Source organism: Rhinoderma darwinii, chromosome 6 (genome assembly GCF_050947455.1).
Source record: "Rhinoderma darwinii isolate aRhiDar2 chromosome 6, aRhiDar2.hap1, whole genome shotgun sequence".
In the NCBI taxonomy this organism is placed as follows: domain Eukaryota; kingdom Metazoa; phylum Chordata; class Amphibia; order Anura; family Rhinodermatidae; genus Rhinoderma; species Rhinoderma darwinii.
The window spans coordinates 30,570,009-30,591,467 of NC_134692.1; the positions used below are offsets into that span (position 1 = coordinate 30,570,009).

The 21,459-nt window shown below is 39.9% G+C and overlaps 1 protein-coding gene across 1 annotated transcript in view; it reads right to left on the bottom strand.

The window, feature by feature from the left end:
• Positions 1–2,522: 2,522 nt before the first annotated feature.
• The window catches only part of LOC142655354 (bile salt export pump-like), a 58,970-nt gene continuing 40,033 nt past the window's right edge, over positions 2,523–21,459 (bottom strand). The window contains exons 18-29 of the mRNA XM_075829404.1: positions 21,175–21,256; positions 19,723–19,855; positions 18,875–19,036; positions 17,908–18,012; positions 17,672–17,833; positions 14,923–15,126; positions 13,115–13,356; positions 11,026–11,182; positions 10,549–10,746; positions 8,229–8,435; positions 6,433–6,579; positions 2,523–4,115 (exon numbers count right to left, since the gene is read on the bottom strand). Coding sequence (XP_075685519.1) covers positions 3,915–4,115; positions 6,433–6,579; positions 8,229–8,435; positions 10,549–10,746; positions 11,026–11,182; positions 13,115–13,356; positions 14,923–15,126; positions 17,672–17,833; positions 17,908–18,012; positions 18,875–19,036; positions 19,723–19,855; positions 21,175–21,256 — 2,000 coding nt within the window. The 3' untranslated portion in view covers positions 2,523–3,914. The remainder of the gene's footprint in view (positions 4,116–6,432; positions 6,580–8,228; positions 8,436–10,548; positions 10,747–11,025; positions 11,183–13,114; positions 13,357–14,922; positions 15,127–17,671; positions 17,834–17,907; positions 18,013–18,874; positions 19,037–19,722; positions 19,856–21,174; positions 21,257–21,459) is intronic.

Sequence of the window (21,459 nt, forward strand, 5' to 3'; positions counted from 1 at the left end):
AATATCTGCGGACTTCATTGCGGAATTTTGACTCTCCATTGAAGTCAATGGAGAAATTCCGCCATGAGTCCGCCACTGCTCCGCAACAGACAGAGCATGCTGCGGACACCAAATTCCGCTCCGCAGCCTATGCTCCGCAGCGGAATTTTACGCCTCGTCTAAACGAACACTGCTAAATTAAAGTGAAAGTCAATGGAGAAACGGCTCCGCTGCGGATTAACGCTGCGGAGTGTCCGCAGCGGAATTTAAGTGAAATTCCGCCACGTGTGAACCCGCCCTAAGGGTATGTTCACACGGCTTATTTACGGACGTAATTCGGGCGTTTTACGCCTCGATTTTCATCCGAAAATGCGGCTCAATAGCGTTGGCAAACATCTGCCCATTCATTAGAATGGGTCTTACGATGCACACGGTCCTTTTTTTTACGCCCCGCTGTCAAAAGGCGGGGCGTAAAAAAGACGCCCGCGTCAAAGAAGTGCCTGTCACTTCTTCAGACGTAAATGGAGCCGTTTTCCATGGACTCCATGGAAAAACAGCTCCATTTAACGTCCGTAATGGACGCAGCAAAAAGCGCCTCAACATGCCATTATGGCTGAAATTACGGAGCTGTTTTCTCATGAAAACAGCCCCGTAATTTCAGCCGTTACGGACGCTGCCGTGTGAACATACCCTTAGGGCATGCCCAGACGTGGCGGAATTCTTCCGCAACTGTCCGCATCGATGCCACACAGAATCTGCGTTGCAGATTCTGTTGCGGATCTGCCCAAAATGCGCAGTAAATTGATGCGGACTAGCCGTTGCGTATTGAGGTGAAAATACTTCCCTTCTCTCTATCAGTGCAGGATAGAGAGAAGGGACAGCACTTTCCCTAGTGAAAGTAAACGAATTTCATACTTACCGGCCGTTGTCTTGGTGACGCGTCCCTCTTTCGGCATCCAGCCCGACCTCCCTGGATGACGCGGCAGTCCATGTGACCGCTGCAGCCTGTGATTAGCCTGTGATTCGCTGCAGCCGTCACTTAGACTGAAACGTCATCCTGAGAAACCGGACTGGAGGAAGAAGCAGGGAGTTCTCGGTAAGTATGAACTTCTATTTATTTTACAGGTTGCTGTATATTGTGATCGGAAGTCACTGTCCAGGGTGCTGAAACAGTTACTGCCGATCGCTTAACTTTTTCACCACCCTGGACAGTGACTATTTACTGACGTCGCCTAGCAACGCTCCCGTAATTACGGCTGCACACACGTAGTCACCCGTTATTATGGGTGCACACACGTAGTCACCCGTAATTACGGGAGCCCCATTGACTTCCTCAGTCTGGCTGTAGACCTAGAAATACATAGGTCTAGCCAGAATGAAGAAATGTCATGTTAAAAAACCAATTCACTCCGCAGCACACATAACATCTAGATTACATCTGCGGACTTCATTGCAGAACTTAGAATCTCCATTGAAGTCAATGGAGAAATTCCGCAATGAGTCCGCAAACAGTCCGCCACACGTCCGCAACAACCATTGTATGCTGCGGACACCAAATTCCGCACCGCAGCCTATGCTCCACAGCGGAATTGTCCGCAAAGTGTAAACGAACCCTACTAAAAAGCTGTGGAAGGCAATGGAGAAACGGGTCCGCTGCGGATTTCCGCTGCGGAGTGTCCGCTGCGGAATTCCAGAGAAATTTCCGCCACGTCTGGCCATGCCCTTACCCTTATAATACCCTGAACTCCTCCCCCGGTTTCACAGAACCAAATTTAGATCACCATAGAACCTTATGGCAATCTCGCTTCGATTCCTTTTGAACAGAAAATTGGTTGCAAATGGTAAATTAAGTTATAATTATTGATGTAGTGGTAAAAAAAACAACAAATATAGAAAAATAAACATAATACAGTCCAATTCCTTGAAGATGTCATCAATGAGACCTGATTATTACATATTCTGGATTATTGGATGGTCATAAAAAGTCTACAAAACGCCCTCGTAAGAGAAGAAAACCTTCAGGAAAAACGCTCAAACACAAGGGGGGAATTTATAAACTTATCTCTGGCAGTTATTTTGCGTAGAAAAGTTGGAAATGGCCAAAGGTCACAAAAATTTAGACGTTTGAGCCCTTTCCGCTGCTCTCCGCACTTTTCTAAAAAGTAGGTGGAGCTTAGCAGAAGGTGCTTGGTCACCGCAGCACGACATATTTACCAGAAACGCGTAGATTATAGCGGAACTCTACGGCAGTTCCTAGCGGGGTATATTTCACTCAGTGGCGCACGGCGAAGATGCAACAAATTTATTAAAAGGCGATCTTGTCGCATTTTAATCCAGCTTGTTTACGCCAGTCTTAGTAAATTCCCCCCATTATCCCCTGCCATCCCTTTATTCTGTTAATTAGAGCAGTTTTTTCATTGTTTCTCTCGGCTCAGTCTTCTGCTTATTTTGTGAAGTTTCTGGATTATTGGATACTGGATTAAAGGCATTTCTCTTTAATTATACATTCATACCAACCCAAAAGAAGCAAACTAAACAACAGGTACTTATAGTTATTTATTGCTCAGATCATTATTGTAGACAACATGCAATATCCAATAATTAAAAAGTATTTATAGTACCTCATGAGATTATTTTATTATGTTGCGTGTGAACATACCCTTAGGCTTTTTAAGCCACTCGCGTTTTACCCTTAGGGTATGTTCAGACGCAAACTCAAAAACATCTGAAAATACAAAGCTGTTTTCAAGGGAAAACAGCTCCTGATTTTCAGACGTTTTTTAAGCCACTCACGTTTTTCGCAATGTTTTTTACGGCCCTTTTTGGAGCTGTTTTTCTATAGAGTCAATGAAAAACAGCTCCAAATACGGCTCAAGAAGTGACATGCACTTGAGGCAGAAAAAAACGCTCCATCGGAACAGAACGCAGTATTTCCCATTGAAATCAATGGGCAGATGCAGGTGTTCTGCTTCCGTGTTTTCAGGTGTTTTTCAAGGCGTAAACGCTCCGAAATACACCTGAAAACACAACGTGTGCACATACCCTAATGATGAAAGAAGGCTGAATTGTTCCATAAACTATATTTGCAATATTTCTTAAAATTGCCTGCCCTATACATTATTTAAAAAAAATTGATAGGTAATACATTTTATTCGGTAACCCCTAAAGGGTTAACTCCAGGTGTGTTCCAGAGGATGTGTGAGTGGCTCATAAGGACCTGAGTTCTGTCAGTCAACGCCTCTCCTCCAATCAATGTCGCTGAGAAATCAGGAGCCTGTACATCCGGCGTTCTGTGCGTCCTTTGGCTTAAAGTGTCATGACTTTAACAAATTTTTAGCTTGCAATATGCCATATTTTATATATAGATATCTTCAAAAGCATTTGAAATAATGCAAATTAAACATATACATGTACATATATTAATAAATATACAATTATTATTTACATTCCAGACAACAGAGATTTATAAAAAAAAATTGTGCCAATGATAATTGGAGCCTATTACAGCCAATCACATCCTTGCTTTTCTCAATCTGATGACATCTTCTGTAATTTTGCACTAGTTTTCATGCGTCTCCCCTATTATCTATGCAAATTCCTTCTGTCTATAAATTTATATAAATCCTGATGACATGATATGGCTGGTACAAGTCTGGCCCAGTTGAGCTTACATATCCATGTTTGTAGTGGACACCCAGCATGCACACACATGATGGGAGTAGTAATGAATTGCTTTCAGCAACTGGGGACTAACAGCGGACTGGCCATTTATGTCTATTTATGTCAATGCTAAGAATGCCCAGTACGAGTATATACAGTAATATAGTAGGACTGCAGCCTCACTGCTACATGTTTTTCCTAGTATATAGTCACACTTATATCTTCATTATAAGGGATTGAGTTGTGGTAATCTACTATATTACAGCATGTGAGCATTAACTGATAGGTGCTCCAGTAGTGACCAGTTTGTAGTAAGCTCCTTTCTTCTCCATCAGCTCATCGTGATTTCCTTTCTCAATGACAATGCCTTGAGACATAACGGCGATGATGTTGGAATTCTGAATAGTTGACAGTCGATGGGCAATGACAATACATGTGCGTCCTTCTCTTGCACGGTCTAGGGCTGCTTGAACCGTCTGGAAAACACAATGAATAGAAGATGTATTAGTGTGGAGCTGGACCTTTTATGGGGTGCAAATAGGATTTGAACTATATCAGGGGTCTCAAACTTGGCCGGGTAAATGGGCTGCACATAGAAAAAATGTGAAGATGACGGGCCGCATTACTTCCAAATTTGATGCAATACAAAATTATCATTAATGAATTAGTTATTTGAACTACTATAACAATACTACATTACTATAATAATACTACATGACTATAACAATACATTACTATAATACTGCACTACTATAATAATCCTACACTACTGTTCACATCACCGTTAATTTCCGTTCCGGGGTTCCGTCGGAGGGTTCCGTCGGGTGAACCCCGCAACGGAAAGTGAAACTGACAGCACAGCTTCCGTTTTAGTCACCATTGATCTCAATGGTGACGGAAACATCGCTAATGCTTTCCGTTCGTCACCATTCTGGCTGGTTTCCCGTTTTTCCGGCGGAATCAATAGCGTAGTCGACTCCGGTATTGATTCAGTCGGAAAACCGGAAACCAGCCGGAATGGTGACGAACAGAAAGCATTAGCGATGTTTCCGTCACCATTGAGATCAATGGTGACGGAAACGGAAGCTGTGCTGTCACTTTCACTTTCCGTTGCGGGGTTCACCCGACGGAACCCTCCGACGGAACCCCAGAACGGAAATGAACGGTGATGTGAACAGGCCCTAATACTACATTACTATAACACTATTACATTACTATAATAATACTACACTGCTATAACAATACTACATTACTATAATAATAATACTACATTACTATAATAATAATACTAAATTACTATAATAATAATAATAATAATGCTAAATTACTATAATAATACACTACTATAAAGACAATAATACTACATTCCTATAATAATACTACATCACTATAATACTACATTACTAACAATACTACATTACTATAATAATACTACATCACTATAATACTACATTACTAACAATACTATATTACTATAATACTGCATTACTATAATACTATATTACTATAATAATACATCACTATGATAATACTACATTACTATAATACTACATTACTATAACAATGCTACACTACTATAATAATACTGCATTACTAACAATACTACATTACTATAATAATACTACATTACTATGACAATACTACATTACTATAACAATACCACATTACTATAATAATACTACATTACTATGACAATACTACATTACTATAATAATACTACATTACTATAATAATACTACATTACTATAATACTACATTACTATAACAATACCACATTACTATAATAATACTACATTCCTATAATAATACTACATTACTATGACAATACTACATTACTATAACAATACCACATTACTATAATAATACTACATTACTATGACAATACTACATTACTATAATAATACTACATTACTATAATAATACTACATTACTATAATACTACATTACTATAACAATACCACATTACTATAATAATACTACATTCCTATAATAATACTACATTCCTATGATAATACTACATCACTATGATAATACTACATTACTATAACAATGCTACACTACTATAATAATACTGTATTACTATAACAATACTACATTACTATAATACTATATTACTATAATACTACACTACTATAATAATAGCGCTAGGTTTAAACTTTATGGAAATTTGCAAGTTTACTCCACGTGCTTATTTTAACAATCCAGTTTTCCAGTTTAAGGCCGGATTTACACGAGCGTGTGCGTTTAAGCACTTAACAGCTCCGTGTGTCAGCTGCGTATGATGCGCGGCTATGTGATTTTCGCGCAGCCGCCATCATTATGACACTCTGTATGTTTGTAAACAGAAAAGCACGTGGTGCTTTTCCGTTTTCATTGATATTTTTTACTGCTGTTGCGCGAATCACACTCGTCACACGGAAGTGCTTCCGTGTGCTGCTCGTGATTTTCACGCACCCATTGACTTCAATGGGTGCGTGATGCACGAACAACGCACAAATATACGACATGTCGTGAGTTTTACGCAGCGGACACACGCTGCGTGAAAATCACGGACTATCTGCACGGCCCCATAGACTAATATAGGTCCGTGCGAGGCGCGTGAAAATCATGCGCGTTGCACGGATATATTACACGTTCGTCTAAATAAGCCCTAAGTGTCACTAAATGCAGGCTGGCTGCTTAGTTGGTAGCGTTTGACAGACACAAGAATATCAAGATTGGGCAGCCCCTTTTTAGGCAACCATAGTGGCTCTCTCCACGGTTTGTATGTGATAATGCATTTAAAGCAATTACCTTCTCACTCTCTGTGTCAAGTGCTGACGTAGCTTCATCGAGTAGAAGGATTTTAGGGTCCCGAATGATGGCTCTGGCAATGGCGATACGCTGCTTTTGACCACGAGAGAGCTGGGATCCATGAGCTCCTACATTGGTGTCGTATTTCTGTAACAAACACCACATAATTATATGAACGATATCCTGAGAATAATATTGTTAATGATAAGTTACCGTTCCATGGTTAAAACCTCATTGTTCAATAAAGGAAAGCCGTCAGATAAGAGCTTACGTGGAGTCACCACAGAAAACATTACGGAGGAAAATGCTTCATTTTCAAAAAACATTTTCAAGCAAAATTTGTTTGAAGAAATGTCCCATATCACAGAAAGCAGTTTTATATTTGTTACCCTTCATCAAATCCGATTTCTTAAAGGGGTCTTGGGACTAAAACATTGATGGTACTAAAACATTCTCTTTTAGGAAAAACAAGAATGTGGCCGCTGTCACTGTCAGTGTATTTGTGGTAGTTCTTCCACCACAGTATTTTACAGAAATGAACCGATTTGCAATGTGAGTGGATGGGAGATGGGATCCTGCAGATCACTCGCTGTACTGGGGGAGAGACTGGTGCACAATATTAAAATAAATCTCCCCCATTGTATTTGACAACTAGGTGGTTTTGATCTGGTTTGAGTCAATTAATTTTTTTTTACATTATATATTTTAATTATTATTATAGTATTTTATTTTTCTGGTATTTTCCACCGTCAAATTTAAAGGGGTTGTCCCGAATTTACATTTTGTTTGATAGGAGCAGGAAAGTAGAAAAAACACAAAACACAATACTCACCTATTCAATCCCCCGCCGATTCAGTACCGCTGCTTTGGTGATCCCCAGTAGTGATGTGACATTTATGCACATGACCGATGTAGCCAATCACTAGCCTCATCGGTGAGGCTAGCGTGAATGCCACGAGACTGCTGAGGCCAGTGATTCTCTGCAGCAGTCACATGCAGGACAAGTCATCAAAGACCGGCGGAGACCCCCGGAGCAGTGGCGCTGGAGCGGCGGGGGATTGAACAGGTGAGTGTTGTTTTTTTATTTAATCAACTTTACTGCTCCCAGCAATTTTTTCTAAAATCCTGGTCAACCCCTTCAAGGTAAACTATGTGTAAAAATTATTAATCACAGCAAAAAATAAATAAAGTATTTATTGTGTTTCTTTTTTTGGGGTGGTATAATGGTATGGTTAACACATTATAACGAGGCGTTACTCAACTATTTATTGTGACTTTATAGTTAAAAAAAATCCTGAAATGATAGATTACATTTTAGCAAATGGGTGCAGGAATACAGATATATTATGTCACCACCATACTGTACATTGATTGCTCCCAAGGCTGAATTATGGGCAGGGCCAATGGGGCAATTGCTCTGGGACTGCCTGGACTTTGAGGGGATCTACACTGTCCCCAATTTAAAAATCATTCATACAGGGTGCTATCCACACCAGTTCTGCCTTGGGTCACATTAGCTTCTGCACTGTGATTGAGTGTAAGAGGTCAGTGATATTATATGCCACTATGTATGAGGAATAAGATGTAATAGTACACACCATCAACATGACAGAAATGGGAGTTATTAGAAACACATAAAAAAGCTTCACACCACCCAATATTTTTCCATTTTGGAATCTTTTTTTATTTAACCCCAATATTGTAGTTTAAATTCACCTACATATTTGAAAATTTTTTTTTAATCCTGTTAGTATCATTACATTTGCAGTAGATCACACTCGAAGAAGGATACTCACATCTGGTAGGCCCATGACAAATTCATGTAGCTGCGCTTTCTTTGCTGCTTCTATCACTTGGTCCATGGTCAGTTTCTTGGAGTTATCACCATACTTGATGTTATCAGCAATACTGCAGTCAAATAACACAGGCTCCTGAGACACGATTCCAATTTTAGATCGGAGAAATGAAACATTGATGCTCTTGGAATTATGACCGTCTATAATCTATATAAAAAAGAACATAGAGGAAACGTGTGCGATGAGAACATGAGGTGCCCAGGAGAGACTTTATCCTACACATGTACTTGTTTGTAACGCAGGGATGAGTATCACTAACAATTATATATGGTAAATAAAATCCTATTTTCTTGGTCATATAGACTTTGTTACAAACTTGACTTACCGGAATTAATTTTAAAATTTTCATATAAGGCCTTGATAATTGTGTCTGTATAATAGGAATAAGTCCTTCATTCACTTGATCTTAGGACTTCCATCACATAAACTGTATTATAATAACACCAGACAGTGGTCTCCAGTTAATTAACCACAGAATATTAAGCAAAAGGGAATATTGAAAATTATTGAAGGATATCCTAAGAAATAGAGTTGGTGCTATTGCATGTTTTCGAGCGATGTATGCTAATGAACTGGTCTAAGTTCTCATGGCTATCAATATGAGTGGTTACATAAGAATGGTTACAGAGCAGCCACTTCCAAGTGCTTTGACTAACTCAGAAATAGAGGGGTCTATGTAGGGAAAATTGTCCCTACGTGAGCCCTTTTGAAGCATCTGATTGGCCAATCTAGGTAATTAGCATACACAATTTTCTGATCCATAAATACTGGATTGGGGCTGTTTAGTAGGTGCAGATGCCCCTACTAACTTCCAAATTCTTCATGGGTGATGGAACACTTCTAGCCTGAGAGGATGATTATCTAGGGGAAGCTTAGGTTAAGGCCCTGAGGCTGATCTGCTAGGGGAAGCTTAGGTTCAGGCCCTGAGGCTGATCTTTTAGGGGAAGCTTTGGTTCCGGCCCTGAGGCTGATCTTCTAAGGGAAGCTTTGGTTCAGGCCCTGAGGCTAATCATCTACGGCAGAGGTCCCCAGCCTTTTGGACCTTTTGAGCCACATTAAACTTGGAGTGATGGTCGTGAGACATATTCCAAATATGGACAAATATGTGGCATAAGTGAAGAAAGTGGTTTTGCATGTTTTAAGTCTTACCTACAAAAGAAAATGTGTATTATACCATCCAAATTGGCACAGTTCAGAGGTTAGGATATGTCTTCATTATAGTAAATTTGGAAATATTATTGTAGCCAATGCATATGGTCATAACTAAGGGATCCCATCACGAGCCACACAACTGAAGATCAAGAGGCACATGTGGCTACCGAGCCATTGGTTGGGGACCACTGATCTAGGGGAAGCTTAGGTTCAAGCCCTGAGGCTGATCAGCTAAGGAAAGCTTGGGTTTAGGTCCTGGGAGTATTATCATCTAGGGTAAGCTTGTGTTCAGGACCCTAAGAAGATAATCATCTAGGGCAATGTTCATCAACCAGTGGTTCTGGAGCCTCATTTCGGTTGGCAGCCCTAAAAACTATTGTGCACTAGTGGCACCAGGGATGTTATAGCATTATTAGAACTTGGTACTAGGGTTGAAACTATATAGTTGTCAGTTAATACTAGAGTAAGAGACAGCTCACTAGACCATGCATTTAATGTAATTCTTCACTTTCACTATTCAGTTTGGCTCAATCCAATCTGTCACATTTAAAAGTGACTTGTGGCCCACAAAGATTGGGGACACTGATCTAGGTAAAGCTTGGGTTTATGCTCTGAGAGGATGATCATCTAGGGGAAGGTTGGGTTCAGGCCATGGGAAGACGATCATGTAGGGGAAGCTTGGGTTCAGGCTCTGTGAGGTTCATTATCTAGTGGAAGCCTGGGTTCAGGCCCTGAGAGGATAAACATCTAGGGAAAGTTTAGGTTCAGGCCCTGAGAGTATGTACATCTAGGGGAAGCTTGGGTTCAGGCCCTGGGAGATTTATCATCTAGAAGAAGGTTTGGTTCAGGCCCTGAGAGGATGTACTTCTAGGGAAAGATTAGTCTTAGGCCTTCCAAGGATGTTCAATAAATCAACAATCAAAAAAATCTATATTTGTAAAATCTTTCTTAATCCTATATTTATACATATATATTTATTACATCTATGTATCTTTGCTGAATATGCTCCTGAAGTAAAGGAATGTTTATCTTGTGATGACGACCTATAGTAAGGTCAGTATATCCCTATAGTTCAAGATAAGCGTTAAAGATATAATATAGTACGTACAACTTTCCCCAAGTCTGGGTCATAAAACCGCTCAAGAATCTGCACACTGGTACTCTTTCCACATCCGCTGCTGCCCACAAATGCAAGTGTCTGTCCTGGTTTCACTGAAACATTCAGACCATTCAATACTTGGATATCAGGACGGGTAGGGTAGGTGAACTTGCAGTCAATAAAGTCAATGCTTCCTTTAAAGTCATTCTGAGGGAGTAATAAAAGTTACAATATGTAAGTGTTTGCAAGACCAAGGGACTCCAACATTGACATTTCTATATTAAAGGAACTGTCCGCGATTGTAAATAAAGGCTTTGTTTTTTTTCCCAGAAACAGCTCCATGCTCTCCATGGGTTGCATTTGGTTTTGCCGCTTAGCCCCTTTCATTTTAATGGGGCTGAGCGGCAATACCAGACACAGCATATGGACAGATGGGGCGCTGTTTCTGGGGGAAAAAAAGCAGACTAAACTGAAAATGTCACTTACCCATTTATCCCCTACATCTTTATAGACGCAAATTTTGGGGACACGATCCACCAGTTTAAAGAATCGGGCAGCAGATATTTTAGCTTTGGCATAGTCTGGAGTGTAAGATGATGCTCTTCCCAATGCAGTTCCACTGGTCACAATAGAGGATATCACTCTAGAATAAGTCATTAAACACAATTAGTGTGAAGTGATTTATTACTTATATATACTTATGTACTGGATAAGAATCCCCTAATGTTTTATGAAATGCTAAAAGTTTTCGTGAAAGTTTTTCACCTTTCTAAGTATTCCCGCTGTCATATACAGTAAATAGTTGAACTGCCTTGTGTATCAACACTTATGTCAGGTAAGCCTGCAGGTTACTGGAAACCATCAACAAGAATGATATCTGCTCTTGAGTAATCCCACGTTAAATTTTATTTCTATTATAATTCTGGATGTTCTGGCTTATTAACACCTGAACATCCCAACTGCCTTCAGTATTCAGTTGTTCATATGCAGAGCTGCACGTACTAATAATGTGCTAATGAGCTAATTAGGTGAAAAGCCTGTCACAGTAAGATATCATCATGCAATCAAAGTACTGAATGAAGAACATAAAAAGTAAATGGATCAGTCAATAGCAGCTTGTTGATGGTTTCCTTATAGCACAAAGAAAAAACTGAAAAGCTGAACATGGTTAATAATATTTTAGAGTTACTGATTAATCAAAGATGAGGCAATGCTTTAAAGGATAGATTACATCTTTACACATCTTCTAATATATGACTCAGACATGTCAGAGGAAGTCTTTGACTGGGGTGGCCCTCATCTGTTTCTAGAGAAAAATTGCCATTCCCTTTTACCGGGCTGCATGCACATTACGGCCAGGTTCCCATGGTACAGATACACTGCGTAAAAACCATGCAGCGTATCCGACCTGGAAACCGCAGTACATTCCGTCCGAAAACCGAACCACATTGTAATGCATTATCTCGGACGGGATTTCCGCTGCGAAGAGCAGCGGTAAAAACCGCTCATACTTACGTAGGCCGTTGTTATGGTGACGCTTCCCTCCTGTGCAGTACGGTCTGGCCTCCCTGGATGACGCTGCAGCCCATGTGACTGCTGCAGCCTGTGATTGGCTGCAGCGGCGGTCACAAGGGATACAACGTTATCCCAGGAGACCAGATTTGACAAAGAAACACAGACATTTGGTGTGTGTTTTTTTTTTCCAGTAGTTGCTATTTTTGTGGCTTAAACTCTGCGAATACGCTGCAAAAGTCTAATTTAATTCCGCACCGCAGGTCAATTTATTAACGTTTATGCTGCATTTTTTTTCCGCAGCGTAGGCATGAGGTTTTAGTTTGCTGCTACTGTAAATGCTGAAGAATTTCCGCACAGAATTCCGTTAGGAAAATTCCACAGTGTTTGCGCTACGTGGGAATCAGGCCTACAGGTCCCTTGCACTGAATGGGAAACTTTGGAGACAGACTCAGAGATCTGAAGATCCCTGATTCAGAAAACCCTCTGGTCTTGCGATCGGTGAGGGTAACAGGGCAGACATCCCTACCGATGACATCAGTGAGATTTTGAGAATGTTAGTAAAATGACATTTCAGAAGATGTGTAAATAAACCATTTTTTTTCCGGGATGTGTTTTTTTTTTCCTAAGGCAAGGAAATTAAATAAATAAACCCAAAAAACAATACTTACCTATCCTTGCCCCCGGCAATCCAGCACTGTAGCTCCGGCAGCACTCCTGGTGGTTGTTTGCATGCAAGTAGCATGTAACTGCTGCAGCCAAGAGGGCTCAGCGGGGCTCACTGGCATAATACCAGAAATACAACATATGCCCTGCTGAGCCCTCTGATTGGCTGCAGTGGTCACAAGCTAAGTGCATGTAAACAACCACCGGCAGTGCCGGAGGAGCGTCAGCACAGGATCGCCGTGTGCAAGGTTAGGTAAGTATTGCTTTTCTGCTTTGTTTATTTTATTTCCAGCCCCTAAAAAAAAAAAATTTCACATCCCAGATAACCCCTTTAAGGATTTTCTTTTTGACCATAGCTTATTGAAGTAAGCAGCAAATGTAAGCACAAATTTGATACCTAAACACAAAGCTGTAGTGGAGTCCTTCTACTTCTACCAGATATCCTCCATATCTGTATGAGACTGAATTAGCAATGAAAATAATGCACTGAGCAAAACCGAAGCACAATCCATAGACGTTGGCTTTTTTGATGGCTGATCGGTAGGGTTCCTCCAGCTGCTCCTCATACATTTCAATAAATCTCTTTTCTTTGGCAATTCCAGCAATTGTTCTAATGTTTCCAAGAGCTTCACTGGAAATCTAGGAAAATAAGTTTAAGAAATTAACATTATATTTGTGACTGTAATGCTGGCTATACATGCTTATTTTTTCTTTTGTGTCCACTTCATCAAAATTGCATGTGTAATTCTGGCCTTCGAGTGAATTCACACATGGCAGATTTATTGGAGATATTTCTGCAACTAAAAAATCCATTTCATAAATCTGAATTTGCTTGTTTCGCCAGCATATTTCTGCAAGCCCCAATCAGGTGTCTAGAACAGTCACAGAAATTTCTGCAGCAAATCTTCTATGTAATTTAGATCTATTCATTCAAAATGAGAAATATAATTCCTTATCTTGTATAATTGGGTATTAAAGGAGCACTTTGATCAAAATGTATACCTATGTATGCCTAGTGCAGGTTGTGAGGAGGTGGCACTTGGCACAGAAATTCCCCATTTGGTGTTCTTTAAAGAGAACCTTTCACCTGCCCCTACATGTGCAGCTGAGTGCAGAATGTAATGGGCCGGGCTTCACAAACTCTGGGGCACTTTCCATTTTTTTCCTATCTTCCTCTGTTATTTACATATCGGTGTCATTATATTTGGCGCCCGATATGTAAATAAGCCCCTGATCTGTCAATGGGGCGTTTCTATCTAACTAAATGGCAAAAGGGCATGATGTCTTCGCTCTGCCACTGTCCAATCAGGTACGGACAGTGTCAGGGCGGCTTGCGCTGTGTTCCCTCCCGCGAGATAACACATACAGACCGGTGGTTCTGCAGAGAGCGCTCTCTCAGTCTGTGTGTGTTCTCACGGGAGGGAACACAGAGCAAGCCGCCCTGACACTGTCCGTAGCTGATTGGATGGTGTCAGAGTGAAGACATCACGCCCCCTTGACAGTTTAGGGGCTTATTTACATATCGGGCACCAAATGTAACGGCACCGATATATAAATAACGCAGGAAGTTAGAAAAATTATTTCAAGTGAGACCGTGTTTGTGAAGCCCTGTCTTTTACATGCTGCACATGTATGGGCAGGTGAAAGGTTCTCTTTAAATTCCTGTGTCATGCTCCGCCCCCTCAGACCCTGCACTAGTTATAACACAGTGTATCGGTTTTTTTCCAAGACTGTTTCTTTATATGTAGTGACTAGGAGTAGGAATTAGTGACATTAGTAATTAAAGTAACAAAGTTGCTGCTCCATGTATTTTCCTTACCAAATATGTGATAAGGTCCTAAATGGGAGTAGTCCCAACTATTGGCAAGAAGCTTTAAGGCTCTGTTTACACTAGCATTATAGTTTTCCTTCATAAAAGAGCATTGATACTGTAGCTATGATGAATCAGCTTTTGAATGGCGCCCAATGACTCCTGATCGATCTCATTGACCAATAATTAGGTCCATCAGGGGTTCTGATTTTTTTTATAGAAAAATTAGCACTGCATACTAAGCTATTTTTGTTATGAAAAACTACTAGTGAAGTACGCCAATGTGAACAGAGCTTAATACCAATCCAATTCACCATTGTATATCATCTGGTGACTTCCACTGCTGTACTAATAACAATCCAATTTAGTTAAATACAAAGGATAAGCAGATTTACCCTTCCGGCTGATTCCATTGCTTGTTTATCTTGGTTAGCAAATCCGGTGAGCATTCTAGCTTGCAGGGCTCCTGATAATGCCAGGAAGGGCAGGAAACACATGATCACCAGACTCAATTTCCAACTGAAGTAGAAAGCAATGATGATGGCTACACCAATGTTGGTAAGGGAATTTACAATCATGCCGATTTGTGATCCAGTAGCCTGTAACCAAGATAAATTAATTATTACTGCCCTCTCGGGACCCCTCCACTAAGTGCTAACAAGCGCTAACATATCGTAAAAAGTAAAAAAAAATTTTTTTAATGGTCAACTTTAAAGTTGCTTAAAAACACATAACACTTTGATTAATTTTTTTTACAAAAAAATTGCTTCAATAGTTGTATATAGCCTTTAAATGTATGCATGTAATACTACATTTGACCTGTAGTGGTCACTGCAGGGAAATTAAGCAGCTGATGGCAACTTTCTATCAACTGCATGCTGGTGGTCTCGATAGTCGGACTCTCATATTAAAGGAGTTGTCTGTGATGAGACAACCCCTTTAATTATTCTAATACATTTTAAATGCAGTTAAAAAATTTATTTTTATCAAAATGTGGCAAAAAGCACTGCACTTGATAAAAATGTGTTTAGTTGCAATGGTCCTTTAAAGCTCAGGATAACACGTTCCTGTATACATTGACTATCTATCTCTCCAGTGCTCACTTCAATTTTCAGGAAATGCGACACTTTATGTCATTTATGAGAAATCTTTTCTGTTTGCTTGATAGACGCTCTTCAGGTATTCATTTACTCTTTATGTAAATGCTAAACTCACAGAGGCCAATTATTCACACAAATGTCAAAAAGATTCTTTTCAGTGAGGAGAGGATCTGGAAAGGCTGTTTCCACAGAAGGACGGGTGACATTTATCACTGGTAAATTGACAGCCGGAAAGAAAAAGGCTTAGCGTACACTTATCTGGCCTGACTTCTACAAACAGGAACAGTCAGACCATTCACAGGAAAATCTAGTTTGTAAATTATTACCTCTACAAGAAAAAAAATTATTGTATTGTTGGTCTGTGTTTTTTTGTCATTCAGAGGTGCATATGACCAGTCTTTATGTCCATTTAAATATTTCTAGACCTTACTGATGAAAAATCTTGACATCCACATGTTTCGGTTTTGGTGGCAAAGTTGGCAGAACTGGGCAGATATTTGTTGATTACATTTTAAAGGGGATCTCCATTTAGGCATGTCAGATAATAATCTGAAATACCTACCAATGATCAGAATAAGGGTATGTGCACACGATAACGGCAAATACGTCTGAAATTACGGAGCTGTTTTCAGGAGAAAACAGCTCCTGAATTTCAGACGTAATTGCTCGTACTCGCGTTTTTCACGGTGTCCATTACGGACGTAATTGGAGCTGTTTTTCAATGGAGTCAATGAAAAATGGCTCCAATTACGTCCCAAGAAGTGTCCTGCACTTCTTTTGATGAGCCGTCTTTTTTACGCGCCGTCTTTTGACAGTGACGCGTAAAATGACAGGTTGTCGGCACAGAACATCGTAAAACCCGTTGAAAGTAATGGGCAGATGTTTGTCGGCGTAATGGAGCAGTTTTTTCAGACGTAATTCGGGGCGTAAAACGCCCAAATTACGTCTGAAACTTGGTTGTGTGAACATACCCTTAGGCATCATGCACATATTGTAGATATATACAACTTAAAGCTTGTATGGAGCCATAATGCAGTACCCATAGAACTGTATGGAACAATGCTGTACTTTCTTATGCCTCCGATATCGTAATGGAGGCATATGGAGGCAAAAATAGGGTTGAATCCTTAATTACAGAATTATTCTATCCATGGTAGAATACCCCTGTAATACTGTGCCACATTGAAGCACCATATGGCAGCATACTAATTGCAGATGAAGCCTTAAAGTGACCCTTCATTCCCAGGACAAAATTAAAAATGTGATGGGGTGTATAGAGTTATATTACCTGGTGCCCTCCAGTTGCGCCCCTCTGCCATAGATCCACTGCTTTGGAGTCTCCTCTATATTGCCCCAAAATGGCCACAGCGCATAACAGCACAGACTAAGTCTAAGACACTCCCCTTGTTCTCAGATTGACCAGAACTGCTCATGTGACCAGCTCCGAGAACAGTGGGTCTATCTCAGACTCGTAGTCTAAGAAGCACTGGAGCCATGTTGGGACAACACAGAGGGGTCCCCAAAGTGGCGGATCTAAAGCAGAGGGGAGCAACCAGAGGGCACCAGGTAATATAACTCCATACACCCAGTCATATTTAAAATGTCGCCGAACCGGAGGGTCGGTTTAAGGACTCTGTGTGTTGCTTTGCCATGTGCATGAGCCAAAAGTTAGGACCTGACCTCTGTACACAACTCTTTGACTTTTGATTGGCCTCTCCAGCTGGTATTTTCACAGTTTAAAATGATGGAGAATAGAACAGGGACATAACTGTAGGAGTTGCATCAGTTGCAATGGCACCCAGGCCCTGGAGTCTGAAGTGGGCCAAAAGGTTCCTCTGTCCCATTGGAGGACACCAGTACTATAAATGACCTGTGATAGTGGGGAGGCCCTGCTACAGATTTTGCATTTCAGTGGACCTAAGGCCAAATTTTCAAGATCTGAGATCTGCTTTATTCAGGATATGAGTCATGGTCTCTGTTCCCCAGAACACCAAAAATTAGAATTTCATTAAAAGGTTTAAACAATATACTATAAATGACATACCCCTTGTACTTGTGACGCATCTGTTGCAAGTCTTGTGGTTAACGCTCCAGGACTGTTTTTAGGATCATCAAACCAACCAACTTCCTGACCCATCATGGCTTGAAATCCAATCTTACGCAGTCTTCTAGTCAGTAATTCTCCAGATTTTGCAAATGTGTATCCCTGATGAAAGAGAGAAGAAATGATCAAACAATACTCAAACCTAGTTTCATCCCAAAATATAAAAAAATAGCTACCTGTAAGAACTGTGTCAAAAACGATATTGCTCCAATAAGAACAAAAAGCACACAGATGCCATTGATTTGATCTCTCTGCTCTTTCTCATCTGGTAGAGAGAATGTCTGTAAGAAAGGAAACAATTATTAGTAGATGGGATCAGCAGTAGATGGCTTGGAGGCACTGTAAAAAGACAAAGGCACATGTCCGCAGGGACATGCAAATCATAGGACCCCATAGAAAAACTGAAAATGTGCCTGATTACCAATAAGAGCTCTGACAAATGTACGATGCCTTTGATATAGTTAAACTGGTTTTCCAAGAACCATAAATTATCACCTATCCACAGGATAGGTGATAATTTTATGGTTGCTGGTGGCCCCACCGCTGGGATCTCCACAGATTGTCAGAATGGGGGTTCCGAATCCCCGTTCCTTCTCACTGCTCGACCAGAGTGAGGAGGACATTGAATAGAGCGGCGGTCGAGCATGCATGCTGCCCTCCATTCAAAATTGATGTAAATGACTGAAACAGCCAAGTACAGCGCTCGGCTGTTTCCATCATTCCTCTTAGACATTAAAACAGAGCGGCAGGCGGATGCTCAACCGCCGCTCCATTCAAGCTCCTTCTCACTGCGGGTGGCCCGGTGGATAGGTGATCATTTATGATTCTGGGAAAGCCCCTCTAATAACCACTATTCCATTATAGGTACAAAAAATATATGCTGATTATTTTTTACAATATCTGTGTTGGGGAGCTCTGACTTGATAATTTATATAATTCTCCACTACTACAGGGGATTACTGCAAATTAATTTTTAAAACTAGTGAGAGTGTGTGCGTGCGTGTCTGTGTATGCGTGCGTGCGTGTGGGTATGTGGGTATCATCAGGAAGTATTTGACTGTAAATGATGCGATTGAATACAATTCTTTAGGTAAAAAAAATATATAATAATTCTGAACAATATACAAGAAAGAAAGTTCTTACCCCAAGTATCTGACTGAAGAGTAAGGCATACAGTGGATTGACAGCACCATTTACAGCAGCTCCAATTGAGCCAAATAACATGTATGGCCACTCTGGAGCATTATATTTCAAGATTCGGGCAACAGGAGCCGGCTCAACATTATCATCATCATTAATAATTTCCTGGGACAAAACACAAAATGTTTATTTATATAATTATATAAGACTTGTTTACTTCACAGGCCCCAGTAAATCTTCTGCCCCCTCTCCAGGAACCCACAAAATATATGGCATGGTCATGAAAGCGTGTATCTATATCATACTATTCACTCTTCTATTTCTACCAGATGGGCTGTGCATTGAAAGGTAAATAACAGACTCTTTATGGTGCATTAAGGTCATATTATTGTCCCCCATCCACCCAACACCCTACATGTGATGGGCCACAGAGTTAAGGGGGCCCTGGCTATTTGACTGTTTGGAGTACAGATATTTTGAATAGTGGGAATGTAAAACAGAAATGGAAATATGTTTAATTTAATTGTACTTCTTTTTCTTATCACAAAAAACATTTTTAGGGTAATAAGCATGTGGGGCTTGAAGGGCTTGTGATCTCTTGGGTAACTTCTTTTTAATAAGCATTTTGGGGCTCCCCATCCATTGTACACAGGGGACCACATGGGCCATTTTGTAATCCGCTTCTGGAAGGGGACACGCCATTTAAGAAGAAGTCCTTTAAACTGGACAATGGCTGAGCTACAATATATAGGTTTTATTGATATCCTGTTTAATGACAAGCTGTTGCATGAACACCTATGAGGCAGGACAATATAATTTAGAAACAGGATCATTAACATTTCACTACTTACTTTCTTAGCTTTGCTCGTCTCCTCATACTGAGATACGGATTGAAAAGCCTCAGATGTATCTGGTACTGTCAAAAATGGAGTATTAGGGACAATGTTTGATAGTTGGGATCTTGAACGGTTACGAATAGAAGCACTGGAACATGAAAGAATACGTGTATTTACTGCACCGCTTCACTCCAAAGAATCTAATTAACCCATTATAACATGGGTGACCCTTTATGAGGGTGGCAAATTGAGGGACTAATGATAGGGGTATTTTGGATGGCATATCCTAAAAAATAAATCGGCTGAGCTTTGGGAAAGTCTTTTATATACACTATGGTCAAATTAATTTCATAACTTTAGTCAGACAATTCTTCACATTTCGGGGAAACAAATGATTGTGGGAAAAAAATCATATATTCTTTATTAATGTTTAGCATTTTTATTTTTGAACAGAGAATATTCAATTTTGTAAAAATAAAGTCACTAAAAATTAAGACACTCCTTAAATAAATTTTTAACACCCTACCATTTGGTGTTTCCAGCTCCTACAGAATGTGTCTCTATGGTTACAGACTACAAACAAAAAATGTGTAGTCTGTTTCTCCACCTTATAGCGGGGTTGTTTTTCCAACTAATGTTACCTGGAACGGCTTCACCCACCACTACCCCAAACTCTTTTGAGGTGGAAATGGGAGAAGGGGATTTTTAGGAGTGGAAAAATTGTTCAGGAGTTTCTCCATATTGTAATTACGATGGAAATAAGTGGTCAACAGGATAGCAAAATGCAGGGGTCAGATAGCAGGGAGTTACAAAATTGCAGGATTAGACCTATGTTTGTAGTCTGTAAACAAAAATATATAGGTCTGCATTTGAGCTGCAAATACAAAACGTTAAACGACCTTTAATCAAGACTATTAACAAATTTGCTTATTTTTTATGTTCGTTTTAGGTTTTGATGCATCGGAGCAATAGACTGTATATTTCTATAATGTTTGTTAACTTTTTAGTAATTTTTGGATACAAATTGAAAACTCTTAATTGGGCTCCTTGTATTGGAAGGAAAAAAAAAATATATTAAAAAAATAGTATGATTTATTTTCAATAAAAGTCTTTTAATTTATTACTATAATATTTTAACAGCGATCTAAGATCTTGAGTCTTTATGACTATTCCATTGACGTACTACGTGTGTATTATAATATACCATTGTATAATTCCGCCTATTTTATATGACCTTTCTCTATATTGAAACCTAAAACAATTCTTCTTTTGCTGAAAAGTTCTAGCAAAGGGATAAAGTGTCGGCCTTTAAGTGTACATTAAGTCACAGAAGAAAAATGACTTATTAATAAGTTAGGGTAAAGACGCATTCAGCATTGTGCGCCCCATACTTATAGAATTACATTACTTTACCATAACTTGATATTCAAGTAGTCTGTGAACTTTACACTTGTGTGATAAGCCTACCGTAAGCTTGACTGGTAGCTGCCTCTTTTGAAGGACTGAACCTTCTCCAGTTTGGGCTCCTCAAATTGTTTGCCTTCTGAATCTGGAAAAAAATAAAATGTTATATTGTATAGGTGAGGAGAATATAGCATAGTTTAAGGGAAATAAACACCTATGTATTATGTTATTAACGGCAAAATATACTAAACAGTATAAAGAGTAGCAAAAATATTGGCGTCCCCAGGGCTAAGCAGCAGAAACAGGGACAAGATACTATTCCACCTAAGTACAGTTGTAGCAGAGCTG